The sequence below is a fragment of the Mobula birostris genome, chromosome 13 (genome assembly GCF_030028105.1).
Source record: "Mobula birostris isolate sMobBir1 chromosome 13, sMobBir1.hap1, whole genome shotgun sequence".
NCBI classification, from domain to species: domain Eukaryota; kingdom Metazoa; phylum Chordata; class Chondrichthyes; order Myliobatiformes; family Myliobatidae; genus Mobula; species Mobula birostris.
The window spans coordinates 43195234-43214442 of record NC_092382.1 but is presented as its reverse complement, the minus strand read 5'-3'; the positions used below and the strand labels follow the sequence as shown (position 1 = coordinate 43214442).

Genomic DNA, 19209 nt, shown 5'->3' with positions numbered 1-19209 from the left:
GGAGCAAACTACTGAGCACCAATCTACTGCAGAAGAAGTACTCGCTCCCGCAAATATAGAAGTAAGCATACTATTAGTGTCCAGCACCAGCAGAGCAATAGGGATGACTATCTTATTAACGGCTCTTCGGTCCTGCACAAAACGCTGCTCATTTCCCCGGCCCGGCTTTGGAATAAGGGTGTTACACGGGGGCTGTGTCTTCACCAGCACCCCTTACTGCAGTGAGTCAATTACTGGAGCGATACCTGCTTCAGCTTCAGTAGCGGCAAGGTACTGTCTAATACAGGGCAGTGGCACATTCTTTTTTTGAGTACCTTTATGATCTGAAGCTCTTTGTGCCTTTACCCCATGATTTTTACTCTGGGCCCATAGGTTCCCTGGTTTCCACGCCAAGGCTCTAGGGGAAATAGAGGGTCTTCTGCTGGTGGTTTTTGCTTTTGACAGGGCGTTTCCAGCTCTCCAACTTTAAGATATTTCTCCCCTCCCTTTTGTTAAAGAATTCTATTGGGGTTTCTTGTCTTTATACCGGCAACGTTATAGTATAAACTACCTTGGCTTCTTTCGCCAATCGTTTCATCACCGTCCCGATATCGTTAGGCTTTGCTGGTGGTTTTATCGCCACTTTCAAATGAGGCATTGAGAACTGCCCTACTCGGAATCTTTATTCCTGATCTTTCACTAAGTCTACCAGGAGCCCAAATCCCTCGGGACTGAAATACACATGTGGTCTTGCCTTCAGCTTTAACGCTTAAATAAGGTGTAAAGCCTGATCATCGTGCGGGTCAGTTTGTAAAGTGTAATAGACCGTGCAATGGAGCTGTTTCTTTTCTCAGCTGCTATTAATCAAGTATTGCAGGTTTTGCATGTTGAGGTGGGCTCGTCCTATCAATGTGTCATACAGTCTCTGAACTTGCCAAGCAGAGGGATTGCTATCCAGCTGCCAACAGTATAGTATGGGTTCTGAACTGTCCTTTTCTCGCCCATTCATTAATTTTAGCATTCGAGGGGCCCTAATTTGAGGAATCTCCACGTACATACCTTCATCTGTACAGTGCAGTGTTGCCCCTAATTTACAAAGTGTCTGCGGACCCAGAAGGGGAAGAGGGGCCGTTTTAGATATAATGAAGATGTCTGTTAAAAGACTATTCTCCATTTTCTTTTCGTCCTTTCCTGCCTCTTTGTTTCTTTGCCTTTTCGGGCGTTTTTTGAGCCATCTCTAGCACTGCTGACACTTCCTTCAGCTCCATCAGCTTCAATTCCTCTTTCCTGGGACACTTCCTTTTTTGCAGTGGTACCTGTTCCGCTGGGGATGTCAGGTGCCTGATTTTCTAGCGTGTGGGTTGTAAGAAAGAGGTGTGGGTCGTCCCAAGGCAGTCGTCCTCATTATTAAATCGTTTATTTCACTATTTGGTGCCAATGGGGCACTCGCCGGTACGGTGAGTTGGGAATAAAGCCCCGTGGCAGGTTTCCATCCACCCTGCTCAGTTTCAGGCTGCTTAATGTCCTCTTTCTTTGGAGGTCGGTGTTTTTTAGCCACCCCTTTCCATCATTTAAAACGTCTTAACATGTAATCAGCATCCCAGTTTGGGTCGCCGTCCCAATATCGGGTGGTGTCCTCCCAGTGCTGGATTAGTCTCCAATTAAAGCTTCTCCTATACAGCTAATCCGCATGTGACCACTCATACAGATTACTATAGAAAGTTACCACATAAGAATCGTCTCCACTCTCTCTGATTACCATATCTGCCGGTGATCCAGGCGGGACTATGCTATTTCCTATTTGGCTGTGATGCCGTTTTAACGTTTTAAAAATATTTTTGGCCGTCTTTTTCCTACCTGCAGTGAAGTGCTCAAAACCTTCGTCTTACCTCCGGAACTCTTTGATTTATTAGCAGGATCAGGGCTAGCCGATTGACTGCTCGCACTTCCCATTTTCCCTGTTTAGCATTTTAATTTCAGGTAAGTCAGCACAAAATTTCCGTATGCACACTGTGTACACCATCAGCGCATACTGGTGTGTTTCCTCTGTCTTTCCACGGGTCTCTGAGTTCGGTTACGGAATTGATCGGTAGGTCCCTTGTTACCGCTACGCCCCCCACCGTCCCCCTTTCAGCTAGGAGACCGGCCAGGAGTCTCCCCCTTTCAGCTATGAGACTGATTTTCCTACGCTCCCTCCCTGCCGTCCCCCTTTCAGCTAGATCAGGGCACCTATCTTCCCCTTTCCGCCAGGAGACGGATTTCCCTTCTGAACTTGGAAGGCACCTTTCTGTCTTGCTTCTCCTTTCCGCTGAGGGTTTTCTTTTTGTTTGTTTTTTGGATCCTGCTCCTATAGACTCCCCTTTCAACAAAGAGACTAAATTGAGGATCCCATCCTAGTCGCCAAACTGTTGCGGATATATCTCAGGATCAGCAGACAGAATAAATCAGGCCGACACAAAGAATTGTTTCAGACGAAGGGGCTTTATTACATGATAACATGGCGAGCCTCTGTATTAAAAGCGGTGCTTCGGGGCTTAAGTGGAGTCATTTAAAATACCCTGTTATATCCACCTCCACTATCTCTGACTATCCACAATGCCTCTCATCATCTTATACACCTCTATCAGGTCATCTCTCATCTTCAGTGGGAGAAAAAGCCAAGTTCACTCAACCTATTCTCACAGGCATGCTCCCCAATCCAGGCGACATCCTTGTAAACCTCCTCTGCACCCTTTCTGTAATTTCCTCATCCTTCCTGTACTGAGGTGATCAGAACTGAGTACAGTACTCCAAGTGGGCTCTGACCAAAGTTCTATACAGCTGTAACATTACGTCTCGGTTTTTAAACGCAATCCCAGGGTTGATGAAGTCCAATGACCCTATGACTTCTTAAACCACAGAGTCAAGCTGCGCAGCAGCTTTGAGTGTGCTATGGACTCGGACCCCAAGATCACTCTGATCCTCCACGCTGCCAAAAATCCCACCATTTATACTATAATATGCTATCATATTTGACCTGTTATTTTATATTGCACTAACTCAATTACAACTTTCTTTATGTTTAATGTTTATTTTTAGAGATTTCTTGCGGGATGTTAGGGATAAATTTGTCTCGGTGATGAAGATAAAGAATGGTAGGGTGAAGAAACCATGGGTGACAAGTGAAGTTGAAAATCTAGTCAGCTGGAAGAAGGCAGCATACATGAGGTTTAGGAAGCAAGGATCTGATGGGTCTATTGAGGAATATAGGGAAGCAAGAAATAATCTTAAGAAGGGGCTGAGAAGATCACGAAGGGGGCATGAGAAGGCCTTGGCAAGTAGGGTAATGGAAAACCCCATGGCATTCTTCAATTATGTGAAGAACAAAAGGATGACAGGAGTGAAGGTAGGACCGATTAGAGACAAAGGTGGAAAGATGTGCCTGGCGGCTGTGGAACTGAATGAGTTCCTCAATGAATAACTCTTTTCGGTATTCACCAATGTGAGGGAACTTGATGATGGTGAGGACAATATGGGTGAGGTTGATGTTCTAGAGCATGTTGGTATTAAGGGAGAGGAGATGTTGGAGTTGTTAAAATATATTAGGACGGATAAGTCCCCGGGGTCTGACGTAATATTCCCCAGGCTGCTCCATGATGCAAGGGAAGAGATTGCTGAGCTTCTGCATAGGATCTTTATGTCCTCGTTGTCCACGGGAATGGTATCGGGGGATTGGAGGGAGGCAAATGTTGTACCGTTGTTTAGAAAAGGTAGTAGGGATAGTCCGGGTAATTATAGACTAGTGAGCCTTACGTCTGTGGTGGGAAAGCCGTTGGAAAAGATTTTTAGAGATAGGATCTCTGGTCATTTAGAGAATCATGGTATGGTCAGGGACAGTCAGCATGGCTTTGTGATGGGCAGATCGCGTCTAAAAAGTCTGATAGAATTCTTTGAGGAGATGACCAGGCATATAGATGAGTGTAGTGCAGTGGATGTGATCTGTATGGATTTTAGTAAGGGATTTCACAAGGTTCCACACGGTAGGTTTATTCAGAAAGTCAGAAGGCATGGAATCCAGGGATGTTTGGCCAGGTGGATTCAGAATTGGCTTGCTTGCAGAAGGCAGAGGGTCGTGGTAGAGGGAGCACATTCATATTGGAAGATTGTGACCAGTGGTGTCCCACAAGGATCTATACTAGGACCTCTACTTTTCGTGATTTTTATTACCGACCTGGATGCGGGGGTAGAAGGGTGGGTTGGGAAGTTTGCAGACGGCACAAAGTTGGTGGTGTTGTAGATAGTGTAGAGGATTGTGGAACATTGCAGAGAGACTTTGAAAGGATGCAGAAGTGGGCTGAGAAGTGACAGATGGAGTTCAACCCGGAGAAGTGTGAGGTGGTACACTTTGGAAGGACAATCTCCAAGGCAGAGTACAAAGTAAATGGCAGGATACTTGGTAGTGTGGAGCAGCAGAGGGATCTGAGGGTACATGTCCACAGATCCCTGAAAGTTGCCTCACAGGTAGACAGGGTAGTTAAGAACGCTTATGGGGTGTTAGCTTTCATAAGTCGAGGGATAGAGTTTAAGAGTCGCGATGTAATGATGCAGCTCTATAAAACTCTGGTTAGGCCAACTGGTCGCCTCACAAAAGGAAGGATGTGGAACCATAGTAAAGGGTACAGAGGAGATTTACCAGGATGCTGTCTGGTTTAGAGAGTATGCATTATGATCAGAGGTTATGTGAGCGAGGGCATTACTCTTTTGAGAAAGGAGGATGAAAGGAGACACGATAGAGGTGTACAAGATAGCAAGAGGAATAGATAGAGTGGACAGCCAGCGCCTCTTCTCCCAGGGCACCACTGCTCAATACAAGAGGACATGGCTTTAAGCTAATTGGTGGAAGTTCAAGGGGGATATTAGAGGAAGGTTTTTGACTCAGAGAGTAGTTGGTGCATGGAATGCACCGCCTGAGTCAGTCGTGGAGGCAGATACACTCCTGAAGTGTAAGAGACTACTAGACAGGTATATGGAACAATTTAAGGTGGGGGGGGGGTTATATAGGAGGTAGTGTTTGAGGGTAGGCACAATATTCTGGCCCGAAGGGCCAGTAATGTGCTGTACTATACTATGTTCTATGTTCTAATGTAATACGCTTACCTTCCAGATTTTAATTTTTTAACTTTAGAAAACAGCTTTACTACCTGCATTATTTTTTCAGCTTTACTCTTAGATCCTGAATAATTTCCAATCGTCCATCTTCGATCCTGTGTCAAGACACAGACCTGTACAAAAAGGCCGGGTTGAACTTGAATCCTAGGGAGACCAATATCCCGGCGTGGAGATTTGCGGATGTTACTGAGGAGGCTAGAATGTTTGGTGGATGGAAATCAAATTGAAGAGACTGGGAGAGAGGAGGTTAGTTCAAAAATAGAGAAAGCTAGTAGACAATGTGTGAGAGAGGATAGGCAGGGGACAGGGATGGGAAGCAGTCAGACCGAAGATGTAGGGGAGAAGGAAGAAAAAGATAACAAAGTTGTTTGTTCCATTAACGATAAACAGAGAGTAAGAGGTGGAGAGTTTCTTAAATGCATCTATTTTAATGCTAGGAGTATTGTAAGAAAGGTGGATGAGCTTAGAGCATAGATTAATACCCGGAAATATGATGTTGTAGCAATTAGTGAAACGTTTGCAGGAGGGGTGTGACTGGCAACTAAATATTCCTGGGTTTTGTTGCTTCAGCTGTGATGGAAACGGAGGGACAAGAGGGGGGGGTGTTGCATTGCTTGTCAGAGAAAATATAACAGCGGTGCTCTGGCAGGATAGATCAGTAGTCTCGTCTACGGAGTCTATCTGGGTGGAATTGATGAAGGGGAAAGGTGTAGTGAGGCTTATGGGCTGTATTATAGACCACCTAATGGGGAGCGAGACTTGGAGGAGCAAATTTGTAAGGAAATAGCAGATATTTGTAGAAAGCACAAGTGTGTGATCGTGGGAGATTTTAATTTTCCACACATTGACTGGGAAGTCCATTCTGTGAAAAGGGCTGGATGGTTTATTGTTTGTAAAATGTGTGCAAGATAGCTTTTTTCAGCAACACATAGAAGTTTCAACTAGAGAAGGGGCAGTGTTGGATCACCTGTTAGGGAGGGAGATGGGGTAGGTGACGGAGGTATGTGTGGGGACCACTTCGAGTCCAGTTATCACAATACCATTCGTTTAAATGTAATTATAGAGAAGGATAGGACTGGACACAGGTTTGAGATTTTTGTTTGGAGAAAGACTAACGTTGAGGAGATGCGAAAAGATTTCATTGGAGTGGATTGGGACAACTTGTTTTATAGGAAAGATGTAATAGAGAAGTGGAGGTCATTTAAAGTCGAAATTTTGAGGGTACAGGATCCCCCTCCCACTTCCAAATCTCTTATTAGCTCTTCTTTCAGTTAGTCATGATGAAGGGTCTTGGCCTGAAACGTCGACTGTACCTCTTCCCAGAGATGTTACCTGGCCTGCTGCGTTCACCAGCAACTTTCATGTGTGTTGCTTGAAATTCCAGCATCTTCAGATTTCTTCGTGTTTGCAGATACACCAACAGCTTCGCACTGGGAAGCGGCCGTTCACCTGATCCGTGTGAACGAAGAGACTCATTCAGTTAACCCGCCTTGTGATGCTCCGGTGAGTTCACTATAAGCAGAGACCACATTTCTGTCCGGAGTGAGCAAAGAGTTTTACTGAATCATCCCAGCTGCTGTAACACCAGCAACTTCACATCAGGGAGGAAGTTCAAATCAGCTCTGTGTTAAATGTTTAACCATCACGGTGACTGAAGGCAGCTGCAGGTTCATGAGGGACTGATACTGTCAGAATCTGCAGTTCTTGCGGCTGCTCATCGCACCCAGGACTGAACCCTGGTCACTGAGCATTGGAGGAGTCCGTTCTGCCGATGTTAGCCTTAAACTAGACGAGTGTTTAATATTCTGGATCTGTGAAAGATAAATCAGTTCTGTATCAAATCCCGTGTCTCAGGTACTTACTGTCTCTGCTACACTCACAATGTAAACTAGGGAGGCCACTCGGCCCATCTGGTCCCTGCCCATGTTTCTGTTCCATATCAGTATATCAATATCTATCCCTGCCGCTCCCCTCTCACTCTCCCTGTGATGACAGGTTGCAACCAGTCACCACTCCGTGGGCGAAGAGATCTCCCTTGAATTTCAGAGAATTATGGAAATCTACAGCACATTACAGACCCTTTGGCCCACAGCCTTGTGTCGACCATGTAACTTACTTTAGAAACTGTCTAGAATTACCCTACTGCATAGCCCTCTATTTTCCCGAGCTCCATGTACCTATCGAAGAGTCTCTTAAAAAACCCTGTTGTATCCGCCTCTACCACCGTCGCTGGCAGTGCATTCCAAACACACACTACTCCTTGTTTAAAAAAAAACTTAGCTCTGATATCTTCTCTGTGCCTACTTTCAAGCAGCTTAAATATATGCCACCCCCCCCCCCCCCGTGTTAGCCGTTTCAGCCCTGGGATAAAGCCAGTGGCTATCCACACAACCAATGCCTCTCATCATCCTATACACCTGCATGAATCTCCTGCATGATTGTCTCCAGGCTGAATAAGACGATGAGCTCACTGTGGTTTTGATGTTCTTTAGAGCTCTGAACTAAGGTGGTTAAACTCCTTCCCCGCTCTTTCCAACGTTTTGTGTCATTTTCACTAATTTCAAAGGACCTTCAGACAGCTGGGTTGTTGCAATGTGTCTGGACATGGAACCGAAGCTTGCCGGAACTTTGAATGGCACCATGATTACCCAGAAAGCTCGGCATAACAATTTTCGCGTTCGCCGAAGCACCGATCAAATGCGCAGGCGTCAGGGTTGATGGTTGTTCCCGAATATCGCGCATGCGCGCAGTATACTAAAGGCCTCGGAAAATCGGCTCCAGGTAAGAGACAGTTCGCTGGTGGGGTTTTCAACACCGAATTCGGGATAATTATTGTGAGCTCCGGACACCGTGACCCGCAATCCCGGGACAGTCCTGTTCTCTTCCCTCTCTCTCTCAGCCCCACCATCCGTACACGGGCCCCGGGGAGCTTCCGGCTGATGAGGGAATGGGAACCGATGGATCTCTCAGACTGAGCTGAGCTCCAGCTGTCTAAATGCAAGGATTAGGAACTCGGAGAAAGGGAACAAATCTTTTAAATCACCTTTGTTCTACCTCCTATCACAAACGAGAGAAAATCTGCAGATGTTGAAAATCCAAGCAACACACACGAATTGCCGGAGGAATTCAGCATTAGTACTCTTCCTTAGATGCTGCCTGGCCTGCTGAGTTCCTCCAGCATTTTGTGTGCGTTGCTTCTTCGACCTGCTCTTGTTCTGGACTTTTCTACTCGTGAGAACACGTTTTGACCCACTCTCTCTGGGTACATAATTATATCAAACACTTTTGTCCTGGGCCACAAGTAGCTTTCACATCACAAATGTGCCGGACAGATTACTGCCCTTTCCTTCATATTCATTGGCATTGCCATCAATAAGCTCAGCACCGACAGTCACCTGGGGGGAGGGTTCAGGGGAAATATTTATGTACGATACAGAAACTGTGTGTATTGTGGTGATGCAAAAGTTGCTGGAGAATTTGCAAGTGGGAGGAAGTGGAGTGATATTTGGAAATCTGACTTTTAAAAGTGTCATTTAGCAAGCAAATCAGATATGGATGGTGTGCAAAAGCTGGAGTGAGAAAATTCTTCCTAACCCTCTACAGGCCTGCTATGTAGGTTGTGTGAGAATGCAGATGAACTTGATCAAACCCAGAGGATATCAAAGTTCTTATTGACAGTGATTTACTAGCTGTTAAAATGAGTACCTCTATTTAAAGTTCAGTGTGCACATATTGTTGTCACTGGGTAAAAATTGCACAGCACAAGATTTTTTGGCACACCGCTCATTACAAATTAGATGGGACATTGGTGGGAAGGTGGGGAGACTTCAAGTGTCCTTGACACCCTCACCTGCTAGGTGTGCATCCAGCTGCAGCTTGTAACCCTGCACGTTAGGGAGTTTGAGCTGGAAATGGATGAATTCCAGATCATTTGGGAGTTGGAGGGCGTGATGGATATGACATGAGGAGAGGTGAGTTACACCCAAGGTGCAGGACACAGGAAACTGGGTGAGAGTCAGGAAGGGGAATGAGGTTAAATGGCCATCGCAGAGTACTCTTGTTGCTATTCCACATAACAACAGGTGGACCACTTTCGGAACTGTTAGGGGGGATTACCTAGCAGAGGAATTTCAAAGGGCTGATAGGGGCTTTGTTAGTTAGGGAATTAAAACTAGCAGAGGTCTAATATCCTAGTGGTGAGGCTTGCTAGCTAGTGCTAGTGTGTGGCAGGGGTTGGTGGTTAAATTAAAGTTGCAGGCGGGATTGGAGCCAGAATGGCAGAACAGATGGGTGGAAAGGGTGAATTGAAATGACTTCTATCCTTAATATACATGAAGAGTAGAAATCTTTACATTACTTCTCCATCTAAATGTGCAATGTGTAATTTCTAGTAATTTATAATAAATAGTACAGTCATTATAACATAGAAATACAATTGCATCAGTATGAATTAATCAGTCTGATGGCCTGGTGGAAGTAGCTGTCCAGGAGCCTGTTGGGCCTGGCTTTTATGCTGCAGTACCATTTCCTGGAGGGTAGCAGCTGGAACAGTTTGTGGTTGGGGTAAATCAGATCCCCAATGATCCTTCGGGCCTTTATACGCACCTGTCTTTGTAAATGTCCTAAATAGTGGAAAGTTCGCATCTACAGATGCTTTGGGCTGTCTGCACCACTCTCTGCAGAGTCCTGCGATTGAGGGAAGTACAGTTCCCATACCAGGCAGTGATGCAGCCAGTCAGGATGCTCTCAATTGTGTCCCTGTAGAAAGTTCTTAGGATTTGGGACCCCATCCCAAACTTCTTCAAGCTTCTGAGGTGGAAGAGGTACACAGCCACATACCACACAGCCGGTGTGCACAGACCAGATGAGATTCTCGGTGATGTTCATGCCGAGGAACTTAAAGCTGTTTCCTCTCTCAACTCCAGATCCATTGATGTCTCCATTCCTTCTGTAGTCCACAACCAGTTCCTTTGTTTTTGTGACATTGAGGGAGAGGTTGCTTTCTTGACACCCAGACAGATGTTGTTCAGACAAAGTCAGCAATCAAAAGGTTGAGCATGGTATGATGAATGTGCAGAGCTGTGTTTTTCACAATGCAAGAAGCATCGTAGGAAAGCCAGATGAGTACAGGTCATGGAATCATGATATTGTAGCCATTACTGGGACTTGGTTGCATCCAACAGTCTGAGGGATTTAGAGGAACAAATTTGTAGAGAGATTGCAGACTATGCCAAGAAACATATGTTGATATCGTAAGTGATTTTTAACTTTCCAAATATTGGCTGGGCCTCCCATACTGAAAAAGGACTAGCTGAGGTAGAGTTTGTCAAATGTGTCCTTCATCAATATGTAGAATTCCCAATGTAGAACTGTGCAAAAAGCTATTCGGGAATGATCCAGGGCTAGTGACAGAAATTAGTGTATGGGAACACTTTGTATCCGGTGATCATAATACCATGAGACTCCAAGTAAATATGGAAAAAGAGAGGTCTGAACCACAGGTTGAGATTCTAAATTGGGGAAAGGTCAATTTTGATGGAATCAGAAAGGATCTGACAAGTGTGTTTTGGGAAAGGCTGTTTTCTATCAAAGGTGTACTTGGTAAGTGGGAGGCCTTCAGAAGTGGAATATTGAATGTGTAGAGTTTATATGAGCATGCCAAATTGAAAGTTGAAAGGTAACTGGTGCAGGGATCCTTGGTTTTCAAGAGATATTGAGGCCCCGGAGATCTTGTTCCTCTAAATTCCTCAGACTGTTGGGTGCTACCAAGACTCATTAATGACTGCAAATCATAAATCAATGCCCTGAGCATATCTGATTTTCTTTTTAGTTGTCTTCTGTTGGTTTTAAAAACTTTCCAATAGCTTTTGTTGTATTATTTGCCCTCTCTTTGGCCTTTATGTTGACGTTGGCTTTGTCTTCTCATTTCAGCCACGGTTGTGTCCTCCTGCCTTTCCAATGCTTCTACTTCTTTGGGATGTATCTATCACTCAGCTCCTGAATTGCTCCCAGAAACTCCAGCCATTGCTGCTCCATCGTTATTCCTACCAGTTTCCCCTTCCAGTCAAGTTTGGCCAGCTTCTCTGTCATAGAAACATGGAGAAATTCTGTGCAGAAACAGGCCGTTTGTCCCCTCTAGACAATGATGATAACATTTAAGCTGTCTAATGCAACCACCTGCACCAGGACCATCGCCCTCCATACCCCTACCATCAAGCTACCTATCCCAGCTTCTCTTAAATGGTGAAATTCAGCTGGCATGAACCACTTGTGCTGGCATCTCATTCCACACTGTCACAACCATTTCAGTGAAGAGTTTTCCCACATATTCCCCTTAAATTTTCACCTTCACCACTTACCGATGACCTCTGGTTATAGTCCCACCCAACCTCAGTGGAAAAAGCCTGCTTGCACTTACCCTCATAATTGTGTATACTTTGAACAAATCCTCAAAGCAATGTATAATTTCCTTGTTTATGTTCAGAGCCTTTTTTACGTGTATAAGATGATGAGGAGCATTGATCGTGTGGATAGCCAGAGACTTTTTCCCAGGGCTGAAATGGCTAACACGAGGGGGCAGTTTTAAGGTGCTTGAAAATGTGTATCAAGGGGATGTCAGAGGTAAGTTTTTCTCACAGAGAGTGGTGGGTAAGTGGAATGCACTGCCAGCAATGGTGGTAGAGACGGATACAATAGGGTCTTTTAAGAGACTCTTCGATAGGTACATGGAGCTTAGGAAAACAGAGGGCTATGCGTTATGGAAATTCTAGGCAGTTTCTAGAGTAGGTTACATGGTCGGCACAACTTTGTGGCCTGAAGGCTCTGTAATATGTTGTAGATTTCTATGTTCTATGTCAAACAGCGAAACAACATTGGCTGTTCTCCAATCCTCTGGTACCTCCCCCTGTCACCAAGGATGATTTAATTATCTCTGCTAGGGGCCCTGACAATTTCTGTACTTACCTCCCGTAGGGTCCGAGGGAGCGCCTTGTCATGCCCTGGAGATTTATCCACCCTAATCTGCCTCAGGATAGCAAACATCCTCTCTTCTTTAATCTGTACAGGGTCCACGATGTTAATGCTGCTTTCCCACACTTCCATAGACTCTGTGCCCATCTCCTGAGTAAATAGAGATGATCTTCCCCATCTGCTTTGGTTCCAAACACGGATTACCATTCTGGTCTTTCAGAGGACCAACTTTGTCCCTTGCAATACTTTTGATCTTAATGTATCTCTAGAATCCCTTAGGATTATCCTTCATTTTTTCTGTGAGGGCAATCTCATGCCTTCTTTTAGCCATTCTGATTTATTTCTTATTTGTTCTCTTGCATTTCTTATACTCCAAGAGAACCTGCCTGCCTATCCCTGTTATGCAACTCCGTTTTGTGCTTCACCAGGGTCTCAATATCTCTTGAAATACAGTTTCTATCTTTACCTTTTATTCTGACAAGCACATACCTGCTTTGTACTTCCAAAACTTCACTTTGAAGGCCTCCCATTTACCAAGCACACCTTTGCCACAAAGCAGCCTGTCCCAGTCCACAGTTGCCAGGTCCTAGTGTCATAATTCCAGGTGTTGATCCATGCCCTGAACACATCCGCCTTTCCTACGCTGCTGCTTGTATTGAAATATACAGGATTGAGCATATTCACTGCACCATGCTCAACGTTTTCATTCCTGACTTTGTTTGAGGACAGAACAACATCTGTCTCCACAACCTCTCTACTATCTGTTCTGTTATTCAGGCTCCCATTCACCCTGCAACTTTAGTTTAAATGTCCCCCACTACCCCCACCTCTCGACATGCAGCTCTATCACCCCTTTGGCTTTCATCTCCCCGATCAATAAAAAGGAGGTGCATACCAGGTTCAGGAAAATAGGAACAAATGGGATACTTATGAAGTTTGAGCCTCAGCTGTGGCAGCGTGTTTGTGTCTTTGAGCAAAGCACTTAGCCACACATTGCTCTAGTGTCTGTGCGAGGAGTGGCGCCCCAGACAGACTTCCAACCTGCACCTTGTAAGGCATGAAAATGCCCGACGCGGGCCTCTCATGGCCTGAGTCGATGTTCTTTCCTTCCTTCCTATGAAGTACAGGAAATTCAAGTGAACACTTATGAAAGAAATAAAAGAAGGCATGGTTACCCCAGCAGACAAGGTTTAGAAGACTCCTCAGGGATTCCGCAGACATGTTAAGAGCAAAAAGGTTGCAAGGGAAAATATTAATCCTCTGGAAGATCAGAATGATAATCCATATGAGGAGACAAAATAGATGGGGGAGATATTTTTTTGCATCCATACTTACACAGGAGATGGACACAGAGTCTACAGAAGTGAGGCAAAGCAGCATCAACTTCATGGACCCTGTACAGATTACAGAGGTGGAGGTGTTTGCAAATTACCGTGGATAAATCCCCAGGGCCTGACAAGGCCCCGGGACCCTGTGGAAGACAAATGCAGAAATTGTCAGGGCCCAAGCACAGATACTTAAGTCATCCTCAGTGACAGGTGAGGGACTGGAGGATTGGAGGACAGCCAATGTTATTCCGCTGTTCAAGAAAGGCTCTAAAAATAAACTCAGAAATTGTACGTTGGTGAGCTTGACACCTGCAGTGGGAAAGTTATTGGAACGTATGTGCAGGAACCAGATATATAAGTATTTGGATGGATGTGGACTGATTAAGGATAGACAGCATGGCTCTGTGCATGGTTGGTCATGTCTAGCCAATCTTATCGAGTCTCACGAGGAAGTTTTCAGGAAAGTGGATGAACTCAAAGCACTTGACAAAGTCTCATATGGGAGGTTGGTCAAGAAGGTTCAGTCACTCAGCATTCAAGATGAGATAGTAAATTGGATGATACACTGTCTTTGGGAGAAGCCAGACTGTGGTAGCAGATGGTTGCCTCTCTGACCGGAGGCCTGTGACTAGTGGTGTGCCACAGGGATCAGTGTTGGATCTGTTGTTGTTTGTCATCTATATCAGTAATCTGGATGATAGTGTGGTTAACTGGATCAGCAAATTTGTGGCTGACACCAAGATTGGTGGTGTAGTGGACAGCAAGGAAGACTATCATGGCTTGCAGTGGGATCTGGACCAGCTGGGAAAATGGTTTGAGAAATGGGAAGTGGAATTTAATGAGACAAGTGCGAGGTGTTGCACTTTGGTAGGACCTAGAATTACACAGTGACTGGTCGGGCAGTGAGGAGTGCTGTAGAAGCAACGGATCTGGGAATACAGGTCTATAATTCACTGAAAGTGTTGTCAGAGTTGAATAGGGATGGAAAGAAAGATTTTGACACATTGACCTTCATAAATCAAAGTACTGAGTACAGGAGATGGATGTTATGTTGACATTGTACAAGACAATGTTGCAGCCTAATTTGGAGTATTGTGTGCAGTTTTGGTCACCAACCTACAGGGAAGATGTAAAAGAGGTTGAAAGAGTTCAGAGAAAATTCAGAAGGATGTTGCCACATCTGGAGGACTTGGGTTATAAGGAAAGAGTGAACAGGTCAGGACTTTATTCCTTGGAACATAGAAGATTGAGGAGAGATTTGATGGAGGTATACCACAATTGAGAGGGGTATAGATAGGGTAAATGCAAGCTGGCTTTTACCACTGAGATTGGGTGGGACTATAACCAGAGGCCATGGGTTAAGGATGAAAGGTGAAATGCTAAGGGGAAAATGAGGGGAAACTTCTTAACACAGACGGTCATCTGGGTGTGGAGTGAGCAGCCAGCACAAATGGTGTATGCGAGTTCGATTGCAACATGTTAGGGGTTTGTGTAGGTACCTGGATGGTAGGGGTATGGGAGTAGAAAGTTTAAATAGCTCGACAGCAACTAGATGGGCCAAAGGGTCTGCTTCTGTGTTGTACTTTTCTATGACTCTGACAAGAACCTTAAATAATACTAACATTCACTCTATAATTCCTTTTAACAGCTGTGCAGACTAACCATACATCTGAGTAGGAGATATTTACTAAAATATTTGCTAAAACTGTGGCACTTTAAATTAACAGTACATACAAGAAAATCCCAGCTGCACGTCAACAAAGGCTATTTGTGTGAGAGTGTTTCAGTTACTGTGGGGCCAGGAACCCATGCAGCTCAGTGGGAACAGGGAATAATACCAAGGGAGAAAGTCAAGCTGAGACAGGTGACAGATTGGAGGTGGCAGAAATGCCCCATTCCTATCGAGACAGGAAGATCATCAGAGAGTTTGATGGTCATTTCAGATACCAGCACTGTGCCCAGTTAGAAGAAGATTTCTCTCTCCAACTTTGGTTGAACCTCACTGTAACAATGTGATGTCAGTTCACGTCTTAGCGACTGAAGTGATCTCATCTGAAATGTTGTCCTTCAGCCATTGATGGATTTTGTAAATCTTTTTACAGGTTAAAAATGAGAAGAAATTTGTCTCTGGGAATCTCGAACACAGCACGCCAGTTTTGCTGTCTTTGGCCAGATATTTAAGAAGTGGAGCAAGGGATTCACTCAGTCATCCTTCCTGCTCAGACTGTGGGAATGGATTCACTCGTTCATCTCAACTGAAGGTACATCAGTAAGTTCACACTGGGCAAGGCTATTTGCCTGTTATGTGCGTGAGAAGGGATTCAGTCGGTCTTCCAACCTGTGGACACACCAGTCAGTTCTAACTGGGCAAAGGCAGGTCATCTGCTGAATTTGTGGGGAAGGATTCACTCGGTCATCTGACCTAATGACACACGAGCGAGTTCACACCGGGGAGCGGCCGTTCACCTGCTCGGACTGTGGAAAGGGATTCACTAAGTCATCCACCCTACAGAGTCATCAGCGAGTTCACACCGGAGAGAGGCCGTTTACCTGCTCAGACTGTGGGAAGGGATTCACTCAGTCATCCGGACTATTGGTACACCAGCGAGTTCACACTGGGGAGAGACCGTTCATCTGCTCGGACTGTGGAAAGGGATTCATTCAGTCATCCGGACTATTGGCACACCAGCGAGTTCACACTGGGGAGAGACCGTTCACCTGCTCGGACTGTGGGAAGGGATTCACTCAGTCATCCGGACTATTGGTACACCAGCGAGTACACACTGGTGAGAGACCGTTCACCTGCTCGGACTGTGGGAAGGGATTCCATGGATCATCCGACCTTCATAGACACCAGCGATTTCACACTGGGGAGAAGCTGTTCACCTGCTCAGACTGTGGGAAGGGATTCACTTTATTACATCACCTACAGAGTCACCAGCGAGTTCATACTGGAAAGAGGCCATTCACCTGCTCAGACTGTGGGAAGGGATTCACTCAGTCATCGGGACTGCTGGCACACCAGCGAGTTCACACTGGGGAGAAGCCGTTCACCTGCTCAGACTGTGGGAAGGGATTCACTCGTTCATCTGATCTGCTGGCACACCAGCGAGTTCACACAGGGGAGAGACCGTTCACCTGCTCAGACTGTGGGAAGGGATTCAGTCGATCATGTGATGCTCTTAGGCACCAGCGATTTCACACTGGGGAGAAGCCAATCACCTGCCCAGACTGTGGGAAAGGATTCACTTTATTACCTGATCTATGGAGACACCAGTCAGTTCACACCGGGGAGAGGCCGTTCACCTGCTCAGTCTGTGGGAAGACATTCGCCCAGTCATCCGACCTACAGAGTCACCAGAGAGTTCACACTGGGGAGAAGCCGTTCACCTGCTCAGTCTGTAGGAAAGGATTCACTCAGTCATCCACCCTACAGAGACACCAGCGAGTTCACACTGGGGAGAGGCCGTTCACCTGCTCAGAATGTGGGAAGGGATTCACGCAGTCAACCCACCTACAGAGTCACCAGAGAGTTCACACTGGGGAGAAGCCGTTCACCTGCTCTCAGTGTGGGAAGGGATTCACTCAGTCATCTAACCTTGTGACACACTACCGGGTTCACACTGGGAGAAAATTTCAATAAGCTTCATGCTGGATATTTGTCCATCAACGTTGCTGAATGCAATTTTGAGAGTGACTGTCGGTGCTGAACTCTGCAATTATTGCTGCTGCTCACCACACCCAGTTCTGCACCCTGGTCACTGGGCATGGGAGGAGTTTCTTCTGCTGCATATTCACCTTTAATGGGACTGGAGTTTAATATTCTGGATTTGTGACATATAAATCAGTTCTATTTTAAACTCTGTCTCCGGTGAATTTATGACACACCTAGTGTACAGTAGAGAGTCGACTCAGGCTGGCTTGACCTGACCAGTGATTCTGTTCCACGACAGTCCTTTTCAATCCTCCCCTGTTGTTCCCCTCTCGCTCTCCCTGTGCTGATGGGTTCCAATCAGTCACCACTCTGTGGGTGAAGAGGTTTCTCTTGAATTCTCTGCAGACTGAAGAAGTTGAGCTGACTGCAGTTCTGTCTGAGATGTTCTTCGCCCCTCTAATCTCTGGACTGAGGAAGAATGACATTGGTAGTTAACCTCCTTAATCATGACTCACTTCCACATTACGGGTCATTTTCTCTGCTTCTAAAGGGTTGTTAGGAAACACCCCTGGCCTCTAAAGACTGAAAGCAGAATGGGAAACCATCAGTTGGATGTTCAATGGAGCAGGGTCAGGAACCAGAGGCAGGTCTGCACAGGGCAGAGTTTGGGTCTGTGGACGATAGTCGGGGTAAGAACGTATGATGAGGAGAAGGGAATCAGCAGCAGGACGTGGCAACAAATGTCAAGAGTAGCAACATTTGGAAGCTGATTGACAGAGAAAATTTTTCTGTTTTCTGACTGATGACACAAACAATATCTGTGGTGAGGTGCTCCACTGGTCGAGGAAAACATGTGTTGGGAATGGTTATATCTAGTGTGGGAGCCATTCCTGCTTGTTTATCCTGTAATATTATATTTGAATGGTTATTATGGATTGTCCTATCTGAAATAATGTATTGATTATCATATAATTTGTAAGATTTGACTCTAAAACTGGATCAGGCTTGAATTTATGGTGCCTTAATGAAGTGATGGAGGGCATTGATGAGTTTGTATTTTAAAGCAAGATTTTGGTGAATGATATTTGCCACTTGATTGTACCTTTGTAATTAATCAGATTGAGTTAAACTGCTGCAGGATCCTGAGACGTGTTGGATTGTGTCTGGTTTCTCTTGGCATTTTCTGCATTTACTGCCTTGTTTGTTTGTATTTCCTGTATTTTTGATTTTTTTTCCCTTTTGTTAACCACCTTATCCTGTATTTCTGCAAGGAACCCCTCTGTTTCTGGGAAGAGGTCTCCAACTCTCAGTCAGGTGTTCGATGCTTCCTTGTCACCATCTGGTCTGCTCAGATCATTGGGATGTCTCCCATGGAGGGTCATACTCGTTCCACTGGTTAATATTTTCTTCCATAGTGATGATTCATTTTTCTGAGTTGGCCTCTCATTGAAGTTTTCTGGTCTGTATTTCTTATCACGATTGCGTATACACACACATGGAGTGCTGAATTCTGTTCATTTTTGATGAAAATATATACTTTCTGTTGTGTGATTTTTTTTCAAGTGTCTTATTTCTCTACCTTATTCTGTCCAAGGTAGTGTTAATCTAAGTGTGTTTGAGTATAAATAGTCTTTTCTAAAGTTTTCTACAGTTTTTGATGAAAATATATACTTAGAAGTTTTATTTGACTGTTGTGTGATTTTTTTTTTCATGTTTGTTATTCCCCTTCCTCCTCCTGTCCCAGGTAGTGTTAATCTAACTGAGTCTGAGTGTAAATAGTCTTTTCTAAAGCTTTCATTTCAGTTCTTTATCTTTGTTAATTTTCCCGATTGAAATGCGACCAAGATATTTTTATATAAAAGAAAGTCAATGTCGATATTGATACAAGTGTTTATTGCCTTTGTTGTATTTGTTAACTATTGAGCTCTGTTTGGCAAGTTTTTTAAAGCCTTGAACTAAATTTTGTTAAAGGTTTCCCCTATTTTGCACTATTTTCTATTTTCTTTGCTTGTTGATATTCCAGAGACGTGGGTGTCAAGAGTCCCGATGAAGGGTCTTGGCCCGAAATGTTGATTCCCATCCATAGATGCTGCCTGACATGCTGAGCTCGTCCAGCACTTTGTGTGTAGT

At 45.0% G+C, this 19209-nt stretch overlaps 1 protein-coding gene across 2 annotated transcripts; it reads left to right on the top strand.

Annotated features, from left to right (window-relative positions):
- Positions 1 to 7870: 7870 nt before the first annotated feature.
- On the top strand, positions 7871 to 19041 carry LOC140207578 (uncharacterized). Of its 2 annotated transcripts, none has more exons than XM_072276125.1 (2): positions 7871 to 7908; positions 15527 to 19041. In XM_072276125.1, exon 2 carries the CDS (start codon positions 15850 to 15852, stop codon positions 17065 to 17067), a length of 1218 nt encoding a protein of 405 aa, XP_072132226.1. In that variant the 5' UTR covers positions 7871 to 7908; positions 15527 to 15849; the 3' UTR covers positions 17068 to 19041. The 2 variants fall into 2 exon arrangements, with proteins under 2 accessions (XP_072132226.1, XP_072132227.1); XM_072276126.1 differs by lacking the exon at positions 7871 to 7908 and adding an exon at positions 11110 to 11748.
- The last annotated feature ends 168 nt before the right edge of the window (positions 19042 to 19209 follow it).